This window comes from Mytilus edulis, chromosome 2, assembly GCF_963676685.1.
Source record: "Mytilus edulis chromosome 2, xbMytEdul2.2, whole genome shotgun sequence".
In the NCBI taxonomy this organism is placed as follows: domain Eukaryota; kingdom Metazoa; phylum Mollusca; class Bivalvia; order Mytilida; family Mytilidae; genus Mytilus; species Mytilus edulis.
The window spans coordinates 30,925,218-30,948,931 of NC_092345.1; the positions used below are offsets into that span (position 1 = coordinate 30,925,218).

The 23,714-nt window shown below is 31.8% G+C and overlaps 1 protein-coding gene across 2 annotated transcripts; it reads left to right on the top strand.

Moving 5' to 3' along the window:
• The first annotated feature begins 980 nt into the window (after nt 1–980).
• LOC139511951 (uncharacterized) lies at nt 981–22,567 on the top strand. 2 transcript variants are annotated; one of them, XM_071299163.1, is made up of 11 exons: nt 981–1,155; nt 9,224–9,441; nt 10,914–10,975; nt 11,248–11,352; nt 12,170–12,287; nt 12,872–13,027; nt 14,592–14,739; nt 16,476–16,597; nt 17,218–17,282; nt 17,830–17,985; nt 18,445–22,567. In XM_071299163.1, the coding sequence occupies exons 2-11, from the start codon at nt 9,233–9,235 to the stop codon at nt 18,831–18,833; spliced, it is 1,530 nt and encodes a 509-aa protein (XP_071155264.1). In that variant the 5' UTR covers nt 981–1,155; nt 9,224–9,232; the 3' UTR covers nt 18,834–22,567. The 2 variants fall into 2 exon arrangements, with proteins under 2 accessions (XP_071155264.1, XP_071155263.1); XM_071299162.1 differs by lacking the exon at nt 981–1,155 and adding an exon at nt 3,521–3,945.
• Nucleotides 22,568–23,714: the final 1,147 nt, after the last annotated feature.

Genomic DNA, 23,714 nt, shown 5'->3' on the forward strand with positions numbered 1-23,714 from the left:
GATGACGATTTATCTAAAAGAAAAGACAGGTTAAACTAATAAAAAGACAGGACCGAATAGAGTGAAAAATAAAAAGGAAGGACAGAAACTACAACCAAAAAAATGCAGGACAGTTTTTTTTTCATCCTAGACATCATAAAAATCAAATGGTAGCTCCCAAGTTTACAAAAATGTACATCAACACGTTAATTTTTTTGAACAAATGACAACAACATAATAAGATATGCCATATCTACATATTGCTGAAGCAGTTTCCAAAAGTAAGAACAACAAATGGAAGTGTTTAACGCCTTGAGTGGCCATACAGCCCTCGAACGGTCGGTAAAGAACAAATAAACATAGATGTGTAGATACAATTCCATTGAAAACTATTTTTGCTATGATCTTCCATTTTGAGTCTATATATTTCTCTTTCGGCTCTCATTTTCAATATCTTAATATATTAATTAATAATATAATAATATTATATAATTATATAATAATATAGCTTAACTCGAAACACATCTCTAACTCGAATTTTTATCGAACTTGAACTCGACGATTTGACACATTCGACTTTGGATGTTGTTTTTTTTTTCATTAAAAAGCTAATGCATTTTGTCTCAAACTTCACATAAAAAATGCTCGTTCATATTTCTGAAATACTTTTTAAGTGTATTTCTTTTATTTCTTTTGGTTACAGTATGTTTACCTCACTGTATGAATTTGTATGTTTGGTATATTTCTATATAGCCGAACTGTTTTACCTGTAATTATACAATCTAATTCCAAATTGAATTTTAACACCAATTGCAAAATTTGTAAAATTGAAAATATATTGTCTGAATAATTCATAACATGTATATGTTTTGATGTAAGTAAAGTCGAACATTGGTCTTTGGTCCAAAATAAAAAAATCGTGCATAATGAGTTCGCATGCATATGATATGTATTCATTGATAGCACGGGCATTTCTTATCACCCTCTGTCTGTTTGCCTTTGGTTGGAGGTAAAATATAAAATATAAACATTCGCAATGAGGATCATAATTTCTTGTAAAATAGTGTATATAAAGGAAAAACCTTCGATGAAATATATTGATGATGTTGCGTGTGGATTTGATGTTGCATGCGGATTTGATTTTGCAAGTGGATTTAATATCGAGACAGATTTGAGGTAAGTTTTACTGATTTTCTTACGCGATTCCTTTTTTTCTCTTAACCTTATGTTCATCCTTGTTCACACACATGCATGTATTACAACATTTTGCCCGTACATTAGATGTCTCTTTATGATACACATTACGGTTTCTTACCGACCCTTATTTGAGGTTTTTCAGAGATCCAACATGACGTTTCTCAAAAGCATTGACAACAGCACTGTAAATCGTCAAGATCGTCGTTTGCCCAAAGAAGTTTTAGATTTACTAGTTATTTTTTTCTTATTTTTCAAGCCAACATTAAACAGTGACCAATCATGTTGTAATGCATATTTATTTAACAGGTTGTACTGGCGGATCAGGATTTTTGAAAGGGGGACGTTATTACCGAACAGAACAGAACAGAATAGAACATATTTTATTTCCAATTAAGGGCCCACAGGGGTCATACAGAGCATACATGAATAAGGAAAAAGAATATTGATTTGCATAGATACATAGATACAAACAATATTTTTACGTCAGTTACAATACAATTACTAACTCATATTCACTTTAATAAATTTACCATTACCAATAATTGAATATATACTACCAAGCAGAGCAAGGTAAATATGTTTTTTGAGGGGGGGGGTCTATTTTTATTATGAAAAACAAAAGATGTATATATTTTTTAGCAATCAAGCGGGGTGCGTACGCATCCAAGTTCCTTGATCCTTGTATTAAACTCCATATTTAAGTCTTCTGTATACAATAATTGGAACATGTTCATGAATAAAGCAGCAAATTTCCCGAAGGATTAATATCCCTAAACTGATATACCAAAATGTTACCTAAAAAGGTTTTCAAAATGGACAATTTTCTAACTTTTTTAATTAAAAAAAAAAACAAAAAAAAAAACTATCACAATATCGACATATTTGTTTATGAAAAACTGTTCGATGTTTCTATGAATTTAAGAAAAAAAAATTATACAAAAAAGAATGTCATATTAACTCTGAAACGGCCGAATCAATGCAACACACCTTAAGTTTTTGAAAGATACTACATGTGTCCGATGGAAGTTAAACGTTAATTTATCGAAGACAAAGGTTGTGTTCTGCAAACGGAAATCAAGAACATTACCAAAATTTCAAATATTTAACCAGTCTATTGAAATTCAAGATTTTTATCAATATCTAGGACTAACCTTTAATTACAATAGTTCATTTGCAACAGCGAAGAAAAAAAAGTCTTAGCGAACAAGTACAGAAAGCTCTTTTCAGTCCCAATACAAAGATACGTAACCTCTCAAAACCTGTCGACTTACAACAGTTAAAACTGTTTGGTGCACTTGTACTTCCAATTCTGACATATTGATATAAAATATGGGGATTCGGAAACAATTACATGTTGGAAAAAATCCATCTACAGTTTTGCCGGAATGTGTTGAAAATTAGATCGTCGACATCAAATTTTATGACATATGGAGAACTTGGTCGTACACCAATAGATACTGTAATAAAATGTCGAGGGGGAGGGGGGATGTATGAATTTGAAGTCTTGGAGTAAGTCTGGACAATCGAATTATGAGGAATAGCTCATGTAACTTGTATTTCTACGTTATAAGTGCTATTTTAGATATCAAATGAAAGACAATTATTCGAACACACCGTTTGGATTTAACTGTTGTGTCTTTGGGTCGGACAGCAATTAAGAGTTGAAAAATCTAAAAAAAAATCGAAAACAGATCAGAAACTGAATAATTTTTAATCAATAGAACATGTATCTTTGAACTGAAGACAGAGGCAGCTCATATTTTTCCTTTTTTCGATATTTCTTGCATAAATGTGATTATTTTGTTTTTGACAATAACAATATTTGAATTTTATTTTGAATTTAAGAGTGCATTTTTGTGCCGATTTACGACATGACATTGTAATATTCATTATTTATTCTTTCGAACTCAAAATTTTACCAATACTAGTCAAGACAATTTGAAACATCAATGTATTTACTGTATTCTAAGACCCAAGTCCGTGCCACAAATGATTTAAGTTCATTATAAAATGAAATATTTTTCAAATGTAAATATGTTATATATATATATATCTTTCCTAAACGAAGCCGTGGACTGGTAAAGTTTATTTAAGTATTTTGTACATCAACTTCGAGTATAGTTCAAGTAACATCATACGGCCATTAATTTATTAACACTTTTAATGAACTGGTAAAGTGCGAAATTGAAATGACCTTCACCGTGTCAAGAGAAATTGTGAGGAACTGAAGGGTTGACAAAATTTCGAAAATTTAACAACTAGAAAAGCCGTCCGTTGAGAAAATTGATATCTTAATACGATTTAGTGTATTCATAACCAATTTATATACAATGATTATTTTCTGTACTTATTGTTCATCTTAACACTAAATTACACTACCTACCCATTTAACGAGACCATTTATTGATATGTGAAAAGTACATCTTAACTCTCCATCACGTGACTGTAGGCCAAGCTCCACTTTAGAAATAGATTCTCCGCAGAACAGCGTTAGAAATGTCGTCCAGCAGAACATCTAGACGAAAATCTGACAGAAAAAGCAAATCTAGGTCTGCAAAAGCGAAGAAAAATGTCGAAGTTGTTGATCACGAGATAGAAACATATGAGGACGCCCGAGATGTTTTTTCATCCATTCTTGAAGAAACTCACAAATCCGACGAGAAAATTGACGATGAAATTATAAGCATTGCCAGTGATACATTGCTTTGTTTAGAGGAAGTGTATTGCGATTCGAATTCGACACAAGACATGAGTCCAATTGGAAACTGGGTAAGGTTATACGGAATAGTTGCGGTTGTTTTCTTATCCAAGTTTCTTTCCAGTCACATCATTATTATAGATTTACCATTCTGTACTGTTTATTTTGTTTACGAACTGGAGTAAAGTTCACATTGATTGATTGCATTTTCCTCTTTTTCTAATGTATTTTTGTTGTTGAAAACAGATGAGTATTGACACGGATCGCTTTCCTACCTTTGCTATAAGAGACGGCGTGCCAGTGTCCCCTTCCACTGTCCCCCTTTCCCCGACTCTTTGGTTACATATCAAATAGATTGGCGAAAAAGCTTAGCTTTCTATTGGAGTTTTTTTCAGCGATTTCAGGAAGAACACCCAAAATATTTTCAAATTTCTAATTTTCAATTTTGAAACATCCCCATTTTTGGGCTTTATCTTTATGTATAGTTAGACAATAAATATACCCAAAAGTCCTGTTTATAAGTTTGAACTGTTTGCATCTTGCAGTAGATCCGATTTGAAAAACTTTTCCCCGATTAGATATTTTCAAAAAGCATAAACTCTGACCGGGTATACACAAATTAGTAAAGAACTATCGAAACGAAATCTGATTCCAAAATTTAGTAACGCCAAGTTTTAGATATTTGAATGATACTTTGGCTCTCAATACTTACTAATCACGACTTTAATAAAATATTTGATGCAAGTTTCCAACCCAATCTTATATTTGACATCTCAAAAACTGACCCATTACAGCGGCACTTCTGTAAATTCGGAATATAGGAACCGAAGTTACCATGAACCGTACCAGGAATTTGAGCCTCTCATGCATATTTAAAAAAAAAAAGCGATTACTTTGCTTAACGCGTTGCAGGGACATGAAAATACCGGGCGTCCGTCCGTCCGTCCGGTATAGTTAGCAAGTCTCGTGTGTATAATTCTTGCCAGATTTTTTTATGCATCGTATATAATCAGTAATGTCTTTGACACTTTCGTAAATAAGTCCTGATCAAATATTTTTAACCAGTTACGCCCCTTGGAAATATAAATCATAATGGAAATCCATTGTATTTGCGCTGAAGCTTACATTTCTCTCAAGATATTAATTAAAATGTTCGAGAACAAGTGCCTTTTTTAGTTATTGTCCTTGAATAGATAAAATATGTGCAATGCAGGGGACATTGGAATTCTGTTCTTTTATCGAGAATAAAATTATTATAATTATGTACCTATATGAGGGGGAGGACAGGGGTAAGGGAGACAGGGAGAAAGGAGAAAGGGGGTAGGAGAAAGGAGAGGAAGGTTGGGAGAAAGAAGAAAAAGTTGGAGAAAGGAGAAAAAATAAAATATCTCTCCTTTTAAAAAATGATCTAATATTTCAAGAAAAAATATCTCAAAAGGAGATGTTTTATTCTAATGGGAAAAAGGAGAACGGGGGTAGGAGAAAGGAGAAGAGGGGTGGGAGAAGGGAGAAGGGTACCCCCTGTCCTCCCCCTCCTATATGGAAACTGGTATTTATAAGACCAGGAACGACCACACTCTATAACAACCTGCATGAGTGTTTATCACATCGCCTTTCATGTCACATAAGTCGTAAAACGATATCAGGATATGGTGGTTTAGTTGTTAGTAACGTTGTTACATCAGATGTTGAAGCCTTCGCTCCTTGGCTTAATTTATGATGAAACATGATGATGTCCGCGGGTCTGTGCTTGTCGTAGCCGTAATGGCCTTACCCTTGTTATAATTCGGGTAGCTCCTAGTTTTAACATGATCTGCTGCGAACACGTTTTTTGTCAAAGTGATGTGGATGATTGAGCATCTGAGCATACATGTGCAAGCTACACACAAACATATGTTTTTAGGAGGGATATTGTTACGATACTTTTTTCATGTCATTAAAGATGGCATAATTTGGAATCTATACTATTAAACGAGAAGACCTCATTTTGTGTGTCGCTTCTCTTCCTTCCACAATAAATCAATCATCATTCCTCTGTGTCCTATAGGTAACATGCATAGTCGCATTTGTCATCCATTCTTATGATTATTCAGATTGTGTTATTTCAGGAGACTTGTCTCTGGAAAAAAACCCGGTGACATACCTATATATACACCTGGAAAAAAGTATTGCAACACCAAATTGAAATTGAATTAAAAAAAAACACTCATTATTTTTTTGTGATATAATTTGGTAAAATAGAACTAGTTAAACATTATTTAAGTAACACCTGAGTTTAATCAATAAATATCGACTCGATAAGTTTTTATCTGCACATGCAGCTACTGTACCCGTTAACAGCAAAAAAGATGTTTTGATCCTCATTGTTTTCAGCACTTTAAATAACCAAGTTTTTAAAATTATGTGATTGATACCTTATAATGGGTCCTTGACAACTCTTAACTGCAGCAAGATGGCAGATTATCAGTATAAGAGAAGCAGGGATGTCGCTGTAACAACTGCACGCATTGTTGGTCATCACCATTCCACTAAAGTCGTTTTGAGAATAAAAATCAGGCAATAAACGCTGTAAAATACCTTCCGAGATAATGAAGACCCCCTATACCATTTGCTAGAGAAAATCAAGCATAATGAAGGTTGGTCAGAAGGAAACCCATTGCATACAAGACAATCCTAAAATGAGAGTGGTGGCCATACAAGAGCCTTTTGACAAGAACTGTTCGAGATTAACTCATCGCTACTGGTTACCGTGCGATAATACCATTTCGGAGACCTTTGCTAACGAGCAGACTTACAGTTTTCCGTATCCAATGTAGTGCAGAGCTCGCCAAAGTTGGAAATTAGCATCGTGGAGGAAGATCCAATGTTCAAATGGAATTTGGTTCATCTTCCTTGGTCCGATCGTAGCCCGGCTTTGAACCATATTGAGCTTATATGGGACACTATTGGGCGGAAAGTGAGCGAAAGGACACCCCAATTCAAACACAACATGAAATAAACAATTCCCTTCATCAGAAATGGTTGCTGCTACCTTAGCAACAAATTAGTCGATTTATGGCTGGAATCAGAAGACGTTAAGATGCGGTTATCCGTTTGAATGGAGGCTGCGCACAAAGTACTAATTCTTTGGCGTATAACGATCAACCATGATGTGAACAGTCATCTGAAGATTAATTTTGAAATGTCTGACATTGTAAAGTTCGACTACAGTGAAACTTGTCAAATGCGTTTTTTTGTACAAAAAACACTTCATTTTGTAATTAAAATTGTGGTTATATAAATCATTTTTTTTTTTAAACATTTTTTGTTCGTTTCAATTCCAATGTTATCGTGAACTATGTTTCAATAATAATATACACATATTTCATTATATTCCATAAAAAAAAAAGAGGCTGATTTTTCAAATTTAAAAAAATAAGGTGTTGCAATACTTTTTTCCATGTGTATATTTTATTTTTTTATTAGACATTTTCATTCTTAGATAGTGATAGAAGGCACGAAACAGTGGTCTACACGGGAGTCGCAAGCCTTTTCAGTGTAACACGTATGGTTGTTAAGAGGTATTCTCAAATTTATGCTCTCCTCGACAAACTTCATATGTTAAATTCCTTGTGTGCTTTTGTCGTATGTATGTGGTCGGAGACGCCACAAAGTTGAAAATGCCTCCTAACAATCATGTTTTTTACACTAAATAGGCTTGGCTCCTATGTTGACCGCAGTTTCATGTCTTCTTTACAAACCCAAAACGAAAGTTACGTAATGGAAATCTAGGCGATAGCAATACATCGGAATGTCATCACAGTCATCGTGATGTAAAAACGGAATTTGAACTTGCAGGTCTGTTAATAGATAAAACCTCAAAAGTTTAAGGTTACTTTTTTTGACAATTTCCCTTCGGACGATTGATTTTGCAGAATTTTAAATTTTAAATAAACGATACATGTGTCTCTTCATGAAAGCATTCACCACAGCGTAGCATTCACCGATTTGCAATATTTGATCAGTTGAATAAGAAAATTGCGATTTAAAAAATGTACATACCATACGAAGCGGCGACAATGACTCCACTCAAGCTTAACCGGACAACTCTCAGAACCCATTGTTCTGTTTGTGTAGATTACCAGCCGTTATACACGTGTGTAAAAAAAAGTCCGGACCGCCCTTTTCGATAACTTTTCTCGTGCACGCACCACCTTCTTTAATAAATAACGGGCTTCATACTCTAATTCATATTTCATGGATCAGTGAACAAGGTTAAGTTTTGTGGTTAAGTCCGTATTTCAGATATTTTAAAGGTACACATGCCCAACTGGCAGGTGTCATCTGACCTTGACCTCATTTCCATGTATCATCAACAGGTCAACTATATTTGGTGTTTGAAAATATTAAACGATTTACATGTCAGTCTGGCATGTTTTATTTGACCTTGACCTTGTTTTAAGGTTCATTGCTCAATGTTTATTTCTTTGTCTGTTTATTTAATACTAATAGCAATAGGTCAAAGTTCTATATTTGGTGTATGGAATGATAATAAGGTGTATTATATGGCTGTCTGACAATTCTCATCTGACCATGACCTCATTTGCATTTGGCGAGATCGTGTTAACTTTTTTTTTTTTTTTACAGGGATCTGAAATGAATACTTTGTTTTATTTTACAGGGATCTGAAATGAATACCGTTTGTTTTATTTTACAGGGATCTGAAATGAATACTTTATTTTACAGGGATCTGAAATTAATATTTTATTTTACAGAGATCTGAAATGAATACTTTATTTTATTTTGCAGGGATCTGAAATGAATACTATCTCTCTTGTATATACCAAATATTTTAAAATTTCAAGGTCTCATGAATAGTAGCAACCCCTCTGAACTAAACTATCTGTGCAAGTTTATAAGAATTATTATTAAATGTCTAGAATCTCCTGTGTAATTACTTTATGTCTCTATTTTTACATTTGTATTTAAAATTTATACTGTGTTAATTTATTTGTATATGTCTCTGTACCATTGTACTTTGGTTTACGAGAATAAAGAGATATATGTAATTGGTGAAGGTTTTTTATTTTACAGGGATCTGAAATGAATACTGTTTTATTTTACAGGAATCTGAAATGAATTGTTTTATTTTACAGGGACCAGAATGGAATGATAAAAAGGTGTATTATATGGCTGTCTGACAATTCTCATCTGACCATGAGCTCATTTGCATTTGGCGAGATCGTGTTAACTTTTGTTTTTATTTTACAGGGACCAGAAATGAATACTTTGTTTTATTTTACATGGATCTGAAATGAATACTTTGTTTTATTTTACAGGTATCTGAAATGAATACTGTTTATTTTACAGGGATCTGAGATGAATACTATCTCTCTTGTAATCGGTGGAGGTGACGAAGCTGTTCTGTTGAAGAGTAAGATTCAGCAGCTGACCAACTGTCACGAAATTCAAATTTGTAAACAAGAGGAATCGTTTGAGTTGTGTAATAACAAAGGATTTGTTCTTGTCTGGTTGCTGATAGACATGCCTGTTGGGCCAGATATACTTAGTTTAACTACATCTATTAGGTATTTTAAACTCACTTATGTCTTATTAAGTTGATTAATACCTTTGACCAGCATCTTTATTAGGTAGGCTACACCATCCATGCATATACATTTACATTGTTTAAATGATCTTTCATATGTATTCAAAAAATCAATTCACTAATTGACAGTTAGTCCTATAAGGAACACTGCTAGCCGGTGTTAATATCAGCAATGCCTATGGAGATAATAGGAAAGGAGTAAGTTTTTAGGATAAAATGAGGAGTGTTGATTGCAAAACAGAGAAAAAGACGGGTCATCCATTTTTACACTTCTTTTCACAGTGTTTGAGAATAGTTCCTTTTTGCTAATATGTTTATTAATGAAAATGACTTGACTGGTTTCGATTGGACATATTCAAGTTGGTACACCTAGATGGTGAAACTAAAGGATATTTGTTGAACAAGATCGCAATGAAGACCGATTTTAAGCTCACCTGGCCCCAAGGGCGAAGTGAGCTTTTCTCATCACTATCTGTTGTCGACCGTCGTCGTTTACTTTAAAGAAAATCTTCTCCTCTGAAACTACTGGACCAAATTTAACTAAACTTGGCTACAATGATCAAGATGGCCGCCATGGCTAAAAATAGAATATAGGGGTAAAATGTAGATTTTGGCTTACTTCTCTGAAACCAAAACATTTAGAGCAAATCTGACGGATAAAATTGTTTATCAGGTCAAGATCTATCCACCCTGAAATTTTCAGATGAATCAGACAACCCTTTGTTAAGTTGCTGCCCCTGAATTGGTAATTTTAAGAATATTTTGCCTTTTTGGTTATTATCTTGAATATTATTATAGATAGAGATAAACAGCAATAATGTTCAGCAAAGTAAGATCTACAAATAAGTCAACATGACCAAATTTGTCAGTTGACCTGTTAAGAAGTTATTGCCCTTTATAGTCAATTTTTAACAATTTTTCGTACATTTTTTACAAAAATATTCTCCTCTGAAACTACTGAGACAAATTTAAACAAACTTGTCAACAATCATCATTAGGGTATCTAGTTTTGAAATTGTGTCTGATGATCCCACCTCAGAACCAAGATGGCCAACATGGCTAAAAACAGTACATAGGGTAAAATGCAGTTTTTTTGACCCCTTAAGGAGTAATTGACCTTTATTGTAAATTTTTAACAATTTTCATATATTTTGTAAATTTTTACAAAATATTTTCCACTGTACCTACTGGGCCAAGTTAATTATAGATAGAGATAATTGTAAGCAGCAAGTATGTTCAGTAAAGTAAGATCTACAAACACATCACCATCACCAAAACACAATTTTGTCATGAATCCATCTGTGTCCTTTGTTTAATATATGCACATAGACCAATGTGAGTGACACAGGCTCTTTAGAGCCTCTAGTTATAGAACTGTAACAATGTTATGATATTTGTATCTTGTAAAGTAAAGCATTAATAGAAATATGAAAATAAAAATATATGTTTTAGATATGCAAGTAAATGTAACAGAGGAACAGTTATAATAGGTGTAGCCAATGATATTTCTTCAGGTAAATTAGTTTTTAATTGTAAGCAATTAATATAGAAACATATGCTCACACTGTCTGACATTTGAACCAAACTGACTGCTTAAAAAGAAAAATTATTTCAAAATTCTTCTTTTATTAATACTTAAAACAAGTCTATATCATAGCTAATGTCCCTTTGATATTTAAAGTTGTATGCTTTCTGATTTGGCTGCCCCAGTTCGAAGGGATTATGTTCACCATAAGCAGCTTTTATTTAGTGTTTTTCATTTACCATAACTATTTCACTATTGTAGTTGATTTGCGGCGTCATGGTATAGATGAGATTGTTCTTGAACCTGTGGAAGAAGATCTCATCCGACAGAAATACTCTAAATGGACATCGATCACCATTATTCCTGGTTAGTTTCTACTTTTATTGTTTTTTTCTATGGTGGATCGTCCTGAACATGCATGAAATATTTGACACTGGACATTAAGCAACCAACAATCAATCAATCTTTTGGGGATTAAAAAGCACTGAAGCAAAAATACATATGATACATAGATACAAATCAAATATATCAAATCAAATTATTTTATTGGTGTAAAATTCAAATATTGGATTTGTTTCCAAGACAAACATGACAATCATTACAAACATACAATATTGAAATTAAAACAACATTCATATTCTATAAGACTATAATTACAGTAAAGTTGATATAAAATTGAAGCTGAGAAAATATAAACTGGTTGTAAAGACTCTTCTCTTACAATTGCTTTTGTTGTTGATCTAAGCTGTTAAGCTTTTGGTGAGACAAATGTCAAAACATTGGATCATGGTTTTAAATGATAGAAGATTTTACCAGCTAAATGTTTCAAGACAAAAAATAAAGAGGCATTTTGTTTTCATTGGTAATAAATAAATAAAAATAATATATACAATACTTTATGAGATATTAGCCTAGGATTAATTTCACCATACCTTTTGCAGACTCTGATTTAAAATTTAATTCCCTTTTGTATGATAATATTATCAACACCCATCTTATCAAAGCAAAAATCTTTGGTATATTTTATTGTTTACAATTGACGTGAAGAAAAAAACTGTTTTCAATAGTTTCTCTTTTCATATACATACAGAAACATTATACAAGGCTTAATATTTGTCTGCCCACAAAATTAATTGTACATATTTATGGAAGGAATAAACAATTGTAAAGTTCTTTTTGATAGATTTGGATGGTTCTGAGATGCACATTAAAGAACTTCCATCATCTTCTGAAAACCCTGGGACTCCAATGTCACCCTCTTCAACTATATGTGCAGAACAACCCACAAGAGGTGGATTTAGGTAACTATATGTGCAGAACAACCCACAAGAGGCGGATTTAGGTAACTATATGTGCAGAACAACCCACAAGAGGCGGATTTAGGTAACTATATGTGTAGAACAACCCACGAGAGGTGGATTTAGGTAACAATATTTCTTGTTTCATACTACTGTAAATTCAGAAATTATTGTAATGTTTTTATTATTGCAAAAAATGTGACTGGGTTATAATCACAATAATTTAAACTTGCAGATTGAAATACAGACTTTGAATCAACACTTTTCTTATAACGAAATGACCAATGCCCAGTTCTTCATTCTGAATGATAATTTTGTTAACCAATGAATTCTTGCCATAAAACTTTTGAAGGTTTGTATCAGGACAACAATCCCAAGGATATCCAAAAACATCTGTTAACCAATGAATTCTTGCCATAAAACTTTTGAAGGTTTGTATCAGGACAACAATCCCAAGGATATCCAAAACATCTTCCAAATAGAAAGTATACATAGAGCATTGTTAGATCGTATTTAAAGTAAGTGATATTTGGAGACTGCTAAAATGTGTACTATTATTCTAACTAAGATTAACATCTTTTCTTCAGCATATCTGTGGACAATAAATCTGGTCAACTTAGTCTTGCACAGCTTGGTGGATTGAATATTATGAAATGTATGACTACACAGATCAATGGACAACAGAATGAAAAACTAAAGCAACAGTCTGCTAATGATCATACAACTAAAGAAAAAGTTAGGAGGTATATGTCCTCATTTAGAAATGTTGTAGAATACATTAAAATTTTAGTGTTTTAAAAAATGTGTTTTTGAACTGTAACTGTCAGGTATGTTTGGAAATCAAAGTGTTAATGAATATTGATCATACCATTTCAAAGTCATGTTGTTAGAATGAAGTAAAGAGAAGAACCCCAAAAAATGTTGAAATTGATATACTTATTAGTTATGAAAACATTTTCTACCTTTATTTTGATTCAATGGAAGATAATCCAAACATGTTCTACCTTTATTTTGTTTCAATGGGAGATAAATCAAACATTTTCTACCTTTATTTTGTTTCAATGGGAGATAATTCAAACATTTTCGACCTTTACTTTGTTTCAATGGGGGATATTTAAACATTTTCTACCTTTATTTTGTTTCAATGGGAGATATTTCAAACATGTTCTACCTTTATTTTGTTTCAATGGGAGATAAATCAAACATTTTCTACCTTTATTTTGGTTCAATGGGAGATATTTCAAACATTTTCTACCTTTACTATGTTTCAATGGGGGATATTTAAACATTTTCTACCTTTATTTTGATTCAATGGGAGATAATCCAAACATTTTCTACCTTTATTTTGTTTCAATGGGGAATAACCTAAACATTTTCAACCTTTATTATGGTTCAATGGAAGATAATCCAAACATTTTCCATCTTTGTTTTGTTTCAATGGAAGATAATCGAAACATTTTCTACCTCTATTTTGATTCAATGGGAGATAATCCAAACACTTTCTACCTTTGTTTTGTTTCAATGGGAGTTAATTCAGACATTTTCTACCTTTATTTTGGTTCAATGGGAGATAAATCAGACATTTTCTACCTTTATTTCGGTTCAATGGGAGATAAATCAGACATTTTCTACCTTTATTTTGATTCATAGGGAGATAAATCAAACATATTCTACCTTTATTTTGTTCCAATGGGAGATTACAAAATATTTTCTAACTATATTTTGTTTTCAATGGGAGATAATTCTGTCATTTTCTACTTTTATTTTGGTTCAATTGGGGATAAATCAAACATTTTCTACCTTTATTTTGTTTCAATTGAAGTTAACCCAGCATGTTCTGCGTTATTTTGTTTCAATGGGAGATAATTCAAACATTTTCTACCTTTGTTTTGTTTCCATGGGAGATAATTCAAACATTTTCTACCTTTATTTTGTTTCAATGGGAGATAATTCTGTCATTTTCAATCTTTGTTTGGTTTCAATGGGAGATATTTCAAACATTTCCAACCTTAAGTTTGTTTTAATGGGGGATATTTCAATCATTTCCCACCTATATTTTTTTCTGAAAATTACATTTGAAAATGTCTCCTGTATTTATAAAAAAAGAATTTTCATTGAAATAAATCCTAAAATACTTGAGTGAAATGGTACTATAAACTGAAAATATTGTTTTCAGTAAAATTCAATGCAAGATAATCCAAGCATTTTCTTCCTCTAAAAAAAAAATAAAATAGACATTGGATACTAGTACATCAGAAATGAATATAAACTTTTTATTTCTCTTTTTCAATAATCATTCTTTTTTAGAGAGCGAATCAAGGACAGTTGTGATCAATTACGAGTTTTGCTGCCTTACATAAGGGGTCGTAAGACTGATATGGCCTCCATTTTAGAAATGTGTGTAGACTTCATTAAACTGGTCAATGCAGCTCTGCCTCAAGACTTTCAAAACCAAGTATGTATGAAAATTTTGGAAAATGAATAAATTTTGTTGTTAATAAAATTAGATCCTAGTCCAATTTTAAAAATCTATAGCAATTATAGTAGTTAATAATATAACAGTTCGAAGGATCTGCAAAATGGTTACATGCTGATAATGTGTTATTGCTAATGGCAAGGCTTATTTGGTTTGATAAGAAATTATCCAAATGGAAATAGGTCATCTTTTTAGTCCTTTGAAGATGCAGAGTGTGTCATTAGCAAAAACCTCCATCGGGTATAGTCTAACTGACAGCATTGCTTGGGATAATCTGAATGGCATTAAATTTAAAACAAGATGAAAAATATTGAACATAAGCTGTAAAGAAAGCAAGAAATAGTGAATATTCATACAAATTAATGTAGAAAAGTCATTTAAAAAGAAGTGTATAATATTAATATTATACTTTTATACAGAATTCATAATTTTTAAGCAATCAAATCATGCTTCATGTCACTACTCTTGTTGTTTTAAATGGGGCCACTTGATTTATTATGTAGTCTGTGTTTATCACTTGGCAATACATGAGAAATATATATATATACAACTCGTCTAAACATCAACCCAACAATGTTAGATCTGTAAATTTTCTTTCGCAAATTTTTTGTTCTTCCCTCACCCGGATTCGAACCCATGCTACCGAGATATTGTGACACCAAATCGCCTGCACTGTAGCCATCTCCCTAGATCACACGACCACCTGGGCTTATATACTGTAACGTGTAACCAGGCATTTATATCTCAAACGTCTGTTCCAAGTTGTCCACAAACAATACGATAATACTAAAAACTACAACTATCTATATTATGCACAATGAACTAAAATATACACACCGACTCTTTTCCGATATAAAGTAATAACATACAATTATATATATACAAATATAATACAATAATTAGAATACAATAAAACAGCCTGTCATCAAGATGGAATAGTCTGTCACTGAAAGACATTATGGCTGGTACAGTCTGTCTTTATCAGACAGTGTGACTGCTGGTACAGTCTGCCTTTATCAGACAGTGTGACTGCTGGTACAGCCTGTCCTCTAAATGGGACAGTCTGCCACTTCCAGACAGTGCAGGCTGGTACAACTTGTCCTCCGAATGGGACAGTCTGTCACTACCAGACAGTGCGGGCTGGTACAGCCTGTCTCCCAAGTGGGACAGACGGCTATGTCAATCCTTTCAACTTGTTGGTTCACTTTGTACCCAGTACAAAGTGTCCTCTGATTATCAAAGCTCTTCTAGCATTTAATATATCCGATGTACGCTCTGTTAATGATGACAGCTCATAGACGACCAACCGACAGCCTTGAGTGCTGTTTCTCAATCTCTTATATATATACCCGTGATAGGGGTGTTCTCTAAATGTTCTCCATACGGAACATAGAGAGCCCCTTTCGATCACTCCTTTAATCTTCGACCAGTCCACTAACTTTCCCGCCAAAAGTCTAAATTTGTGTAACTCTTTCTCAAGTGTAAAACCATGCATTTCTACACTAAGATTCTACTCAACTGTAACCTTAACAAGCAATGAACATTACAATACATTTGAAAAGTAAGCTCTTTACAACTTGAGTATTGCATTGAATAAAACATTCTTTGAGGACAGATATAATGTTATCTTTTTTTTATTATCAAGTCAGGTTGGCTTGCTAACAGTTCCTTCAGTGCTTTGATTGTAAAAGTGTTTTCTGTGTTATTTGTTACAGATTACTGATATACTGGCCAGGGATTCTTCTACACCAGAATCTCCTACACCAAGCAAAAAGAAGAAATCTAAGAAAGAAGAGGCTGACTCAAATACAGTTTCATCAACTGTTGATACAGATATGTAAGGCTAAAGAATATATTTTTATGCCCCATTTATGGGCATTATGTTTTCTGGTCTGTGCTTCTGATCCTTCGTTCGTCTGTGTGTCCGTTCGTTCTGCTTCAGGTTAAAGTTTTTGGTCGAGGTTAAAGTTTTTTTGGTAAAGGTCGTTTTTGATGAAGTTGAAGTCCAATCAACTTGAAACTTTTTTTTTGAACTTGAAACTTAGAACACATGTTCCTTTATGTGATGATATGATCTTTCTAATTTTAATGCAAAATTAGACATTTCACCCCATTTTTACAGTCCATTGAACAAAAAAAATGATAGTTTGTATGGGGCATCCGTGTACTAGGGACACATTCTTATTACAGTTTTCAAATGATTTTCTTCTAAGAAAATGCATTCACATTTTAAATGAAATAAATACAGGAGTGAGGTACAGAATAATTTTTAATCAAAGTAAAATAAATATTCATATATTTCTCACATATATTCAGGTTTGGCTTTATTGAACTTACAAATTACTCTTTTCCTAATCAAGGCATGGTAAAACTTTTTAAGCAGTTGAATTTCTAGATTATTTAAATCATTACGGTCATTGATTCCTTAAACATTTTATGTACCTATTTTGTTTACAGAAACAATAATGAAATGAAGACAGAACCTGGCTATGTACAGCAGTATCCCACTGTAGGAATTAAAGGTGAAGAATGTTTTACCTGTATTTTATTTACATTTATTTTGGTCTTTATTGTCCATTTATACATCAAAATTCTGATTAAAGAAGTTTAATGTCTGCAAATCTGATCCAAAATAAAAATCTAAAGATAGTCTCACATTCAAGGAACACCTTTGTCAATACAGTAATCATATGAGGATCTTTCCATGTCTTGACTTGGACACTAGTTGTTATATTTTGTGGGACACCCAAAAAAACTATGAAAATTGGTAACCCAGCATTAAAAGTACTTGCATATTACCCTTTATTAATAGAACAATTCAATCAACCACTCCTAAGAAATTATCAACAGTGATTATCAGAACATTGGGTAATAACTTACTGTGATCATTTTGGATAAAAAAAAATGTGGTTGGATTGCAAATGAGACAACTCTTCAAAAGACACCAAATGACGCAGAAATTAACAACTATAGGGCAATGTACGGCCTTCACCAATGAATAAAGCCCATACCACATAGTCAGCAATATAAACAGAATCATGAAGTGAATGATACTTTTAATCATTTCAGATAATGATCCCTTTATGAGTTCAAAATCAACCAAACGTTTCCTTGTTCAGGCTGATAAGTTTTTGTCATCGCCTCCACCCACAAGCTGTATATCTAATGCTTTGACCCTCAGTCAATATGAACCACCTATGTCTAGGCCTGGATCAGCTGTCATGGGTATGTACCTGTATTTAGTTTGTTAAAAGACAATTCATCTGCATTTTAGATAAAGAAGGAACTGCATCATGATATAAATACAATTACAATTTATTACATTAGGGCCAAGGATTTGTATAGTCAGTCTAACTATACAAATCCTTGATTAGGGCTGAATGCTTGAACAATGCTTATTAAAAGGTTTTTTTTGTTTTTGTTATCAGAAATCAAGAAATTAGTTATAACCATTTAAAGGTTGTATGGAAATAAACTGAAGAATAAAGATGCTGTGGCGATATTCAATTTCCAAATTCAATAATATGTCCTTTATTGAATATCTGGACTGATATTAAGAACAACTTTGGACCACACTAACTGTTGCTGCTTTAAAATGATATTTATTTTTATTCAACTACATATTTGTATTTCTAAGTGGCAGTCTGGCTACTCAATTTGATAATCATAACATTTCCTTTCCAGACCAGCAGCAGTCGTCTTACTCTTATAACACAGGACCTCATGCATTTTATAATGAATATGATATACAGAATTTTCATCATAGGACATTCAACTCACATGAAGCATATCCAAATGCATTCTTTGGCTCACCATTGGCATCAAAACAAACTGGAATTGACCGTGATGCATTCGGTATGTGCATGGAACCTCAACCCTATTACCAGTTTTATGGATCCAATGCCATTTGTCCATACAACATGCCCCAGATGCCAGATTATGTCAATCCAAATGCTGTATTACCTGTTAACCATAACAAATCTACTCATAGCACTACTTACGATGAATCTAATTTGTTGTCCCAGCATAATCCTTTGTCTTCAGAAGAAATCAAACCTCTAGAGAAACTCTAACTTATACAAGGATTGTATACTATAGGATAAAAAAAAGAAATCAGAAAAGGCATTTAAGAATATGAGATAAACCATTTTATTTGTTTTATGAATGCAATGTAAGTTTTGGATATGAGTAGCACACAATTTTTAAGGGGCACTAGCTGTCAAATTCATGTTCACCAATTTGACTCAAAATCTGAAATTTGATATATAACATACTGAAACATCTATCTTAAGACTGCCTACGGTCACATAACCTCATATAAAGATAAACATAAATAGAAATAGATAGTTACCTCATGCAATTGGATTTTTCTAGGTCTGTTTGATTTCATGTTATAGGTTCAAAAAGTAGGTAAATTATTGTTTTAACCTGAATAAGAATGATTTTTTTGTGGATCAAATCATTCAACAAAATAATTCACCTTTGTTTCACTTTCAATGTTGGCACTCTTTTCCTTTTAAAAGCTAAACATGACTAATACATGTGCAATCAATATCAATAGGTAAGTGGTTTAATTGAAGTTCACACGAAAACAGATTAAATGAGGTTGGATTATTTGCTTGCAAGTGAATAATTCATCACTGATCTCTCTTTACTTATTTTGAAAAAAACTGAACCATATTGGCTTACTAAAAGTAATTTATTATTTCATTATTTCACTTTTAATAATTAAATAATTTTCAATTGTTTTTTCATATCTTGTATCTAGTGCCCCTTTATAATGGGCTTTATTGCTTGTTCGTGGTAGTAGTATTTAAATGTAAGCCATTGTCATTTCATTGTTGTGCATTATACATGTATTAATTCATGATTTGGATATTCAAGTGACTGTCCATGTTTATTTTTTAGTATACATTTTATTGTTCATTAAGTTAAAACATGTACAGATAAACTAGCAAATATACTTCCTATTTTGTTGTAATTTCTATTAATAGTACATGTTTATAAATTGTTATGTTAAAAAGGATTGTTATAATTTTTACTTTTTTTTTAAAAGTTTTTGTTCCCTGGTAATCTTTTGAAAAGAATGGAATAGAATTGAAAATTGTGATGATTTGTGTTAGATGATGAAATTATTGTTTAGAGGATGATACTTATTATGTTTAGAAATTGAGAATAGGTTGGTCTCCAGATGAAATATTTTAATGATGTAATTTTTTTATCACAAATGTTTGTCACAAATGTAATTATTTGACCACAAATTAATTTGTATGTCACAAATGTAATTGTTTGTAATGTTACAAATGTAAGTGTTTGTTACAAATGTAATTGTTTGTCACAGATGTAATTGTTTGTCACAGATGTAATTGTTTGTCACCAATGTAATTGTGTGTCACAAATGTAATTGTTTGTTACAAATGTAATTGTTTGTAACAAATGTAATTGTTGAGTTATTGACTTTTACATGTGTCTGAAAAAAATGTTGGATTGTTGAGTTATTGACTTTTACATGTGTCTGAAAAAAAATGTTGGACTGTTGAGTTATTGACTTTTACATGTGTCTGAAAAAAAATGTTGGATTACTTCTGTTTGTTTCAATGTAATTTGAATTAGCATTTTAAATGATGAGCATTTTAAAATGATTGACTGGTAAGAACGTAAACATCTACTTTGAGTTATATTTTATGGATTAAGTAGGTGCTATGAAAACTTTGCTCAGAAATATAAACTTGCACTGCATGTGAGATACCATATTTCTCTACTTAAGACATTTAAATATTAGAAAATGGAATGCAAAGCTTATAGATCAGAGAGCATTTTAAAAAAAAAAATCAAATTTTAAACTGTCTAGAACTATGTATTTCACAAGATATGGTCATGTTTCTTTAAATTTTAAGAAATTATATGATGAAACACTTTTGTTCTTTATAAAAGATGTAAATATGGACACCTTTTTCATGATGTTGAAATAGAAAATTTAGTGGAAGACATTATAATTTGAGAGCAGAAATTTGGTCTAGAGTCTTTAGATCTGATTGGTCATTTCAGAAGCATGTATCATACATATTGATGTAGGTTTGAAATAATGGTTAATTGTACATAATCTGTAAGAGTGTTATGTTTATATTTCATATTATACAAAGTACTGGGCACACTTAAAAATTTACAATAACTCTACTTAAGGCATGAAAGAAAGGAATTGCCTTACCTATTTTAAACAAGATTGATTAAAAACAATAGTGCACTTGCTTTAAAACCTTTGCCATCTTATTCTTATTTGAAAGGTAGTGTATTTCAGCAGAGACATATTATTGTATTATTATATGTCTCTGATATCAGCAAAGATGAGTTTTGCCTGCAATAATAGTATTTGCTAGATAGAGTTATCTCTCTTGATTCATGAAGATATAAAACTGCAATAATTGTACTTGCTAGATAGAGTTATCTCTCTTGATTCATGAAGATATATAAACTGCAATAATTGTATTTTCTATACAGACTTATCTCTCTGGATTCTTGAAGATACATAAACTGCAATAGGTCACAAGAGTGCAATAATTTGTTTACATTTTAATGGCAAGTTTTTTTACCCTAAGATTCCTATACGGCTTCTTATTGGGTGATATAGGATTGGAATTACATTTTATCTAAAAGCTTATCTAATTAGGTTTAAAAATTGAAGAAAATCATATTTACATTTTACGAAGTATAGAAAATATCTTCAATTTCTGCACGTCGGTGCCATTAAAAATTTTAAGTCAATTTTTGATGCATGACCCTATATATTTTTTTGGTTGTAATGCAACACTGGTATTTCTAGTAACAGGAACTGCTACCCTTTTTTCCCTAGTTTTTGTAGTCTTTGAGAAAAAAATATGAACACCAGTGGTACGCTATGGAAAATGCATTACGAATAATTGCGCTCTTGTAACCTATAATAGTATTTACTAGATAGAGTTATCTCTCTTGATTCATGAAGATACAGATAATATTTTGATAATTGTTAGAATGCCAAAGGTTGTCTTCCACTTGTGATATATTTACCTTATTTTTCGAATCTCTGTCAGGAACAGAGCAGTATCTGTTGAGTTTTGTTTACATTTGTCTTTGACAATTTTTGATAGCAGTATATGGCTATACATATATTTTACAATGTTATTACAATGTCATATTTAAATTGATGAAATTTAACTGGATTTGAATTGATTTGTAGAATTAAAGGATATACATATTTAAAAATAGGATTAACAGAATTATTATGAAAAAGATAATTGACCATGAATTTTTGAATATTTTAACCTACATGGCTACATGGAAAAATATTTTTTTTGTTGAGGTTAAAGCTGGGTTATTATTTCACTAACTGTTGGTTCATTGTCACGTACTATCTTTATTATCCAACTAATAAATTGATTAGATGTTAATAAATTTTAAGATTAAATTTAAAACATTAACCAATTAAATTTATAAAAAAAATATTTTTATTATATTTGTTATTTACTTGTTAGATTTATAGAATTACAGGAACTGTTTTGTGGACTGTTGTAAAATTTCCACTCATTAAGTTTAATTGGCCATATGTACTTTTATGTATATAAAGAATCAAAGATAAGTATAGTTGTAAGAAGTGATTATATTACTGAAGATTTAACAGATCCTGGAGTTTTGTTAAAAAAAGATGCCAGTATATTAAATCTATTATTGATGTATTAGCAATGTATCTGGGTAGGACTTGAAACCTGTTAAATAAACATTGTAACACATCACAGCAAGTGAATTCAGTACCATTAAAACATATAATATTGTTTTTATTTGTTTTATTTATCAAACTGGAGATGATGGTGTATTATCAGAACTGGGGCGTTTCCCCTTACATTATGATATTGTAAAGTAAATTGTAAAATACTGGACAGGTATAGATTTGAAAATCTTACAACTGAATTAGTCTATTGAAAGATGCTTATAAATGCAGCCAAGAGCTTCACAAATCTAACATAACTTCTTGGTTCTCATTTGTTAAAAAAATATTAGAAGTTTTTGAAATTAAACAAAAAGTAAAACATTTCGGACAATATAAATTTTTGAACATATCTAGCAAATTAATTCACACTTAATATATTAGCAGTTGGTATGCTAGCCAAAATAAAGCTTCTGATGGAAAACTGTATAATTATGTGAAATTTAAGCAGAATTTTGGTTATGAAAATTATCTTTCTGTAATTAAGAACTTTGATTTTAGAAGATCTTTATGCAAATTACGTATTTCTGCTCATAAGCTTCAAATTGAAGTTGGTCGTTTTTCAAATATTCCACGAAATGAAAGAATTTGCAAAAATGCTCCTCTGGCTGTGTTGAAGATGAAATCCATTTTTTAAGTAACTGAAAATTTTAAATCAGATAGAGATGCTCTCTTTGACTTTGTTTGCCAAAGAAATTTTTCTATACTTGATAATCAGCATAAATTTATTTATTTATTAAACTGTGAAGACAATCAGGTCCTTAATGCTGTTGGTACATTTATTAAAGTGAATATGAGTTAGTAATTGTATTGTAACTGCACGGTGAAAAATTGTTTGTATCTATGTATCTATGCAAATCAATATTCTTTTTCTTATTCATGTAGGCTCTCTATGCCCCTTGTGGGCCCTTAATTGGAAATAAAAATATGTTCTGTTCTGTTCTGTTCTGTTCTGTATTAAGCTTTATATTTCAGAAGGTAGAAGACCTGGATGCTTCATACCTTGTATGTAGATACCAAATGTTACGAAGTTTCTGTCTGTCATATGTCCATTTTCCTTGACCTCGTTTTTATGGTTGAGCGACTGCTTGCAACATTTTTTTTGTCAGCCACGGTGAATTTCTCAATTTTTATAAGTAATAGAATAACCGTAATTTGTTATATGGTTTCATAGCAAAGCTGCATGTCCGTCAGACGTCAGACAAAGCTCACCTGA

Coding starts and splice junctions, on each gene's coding strand:
- LOC139511951 (XM_071299162.1), top strand. CDS start 3,673: ATGTCGTCCAGCAGAACATCTAGACGAAAATCTGACAGAAAAAGCAAA. Junction 9,442..10,913: donor AGTTTAACTACATCTATTAG/GTATTTTAAACT, acceptor TATATGTTTTAG/ATATGCAAGTAAATGTAACA. Junction 13,028..14,591: donor ACTAAAGAAAAAGTTAGGAG/GTATATGTCCTC, acceptor ATTCTTTTTTAG/AGAGCGAATCAAGGACAGTT.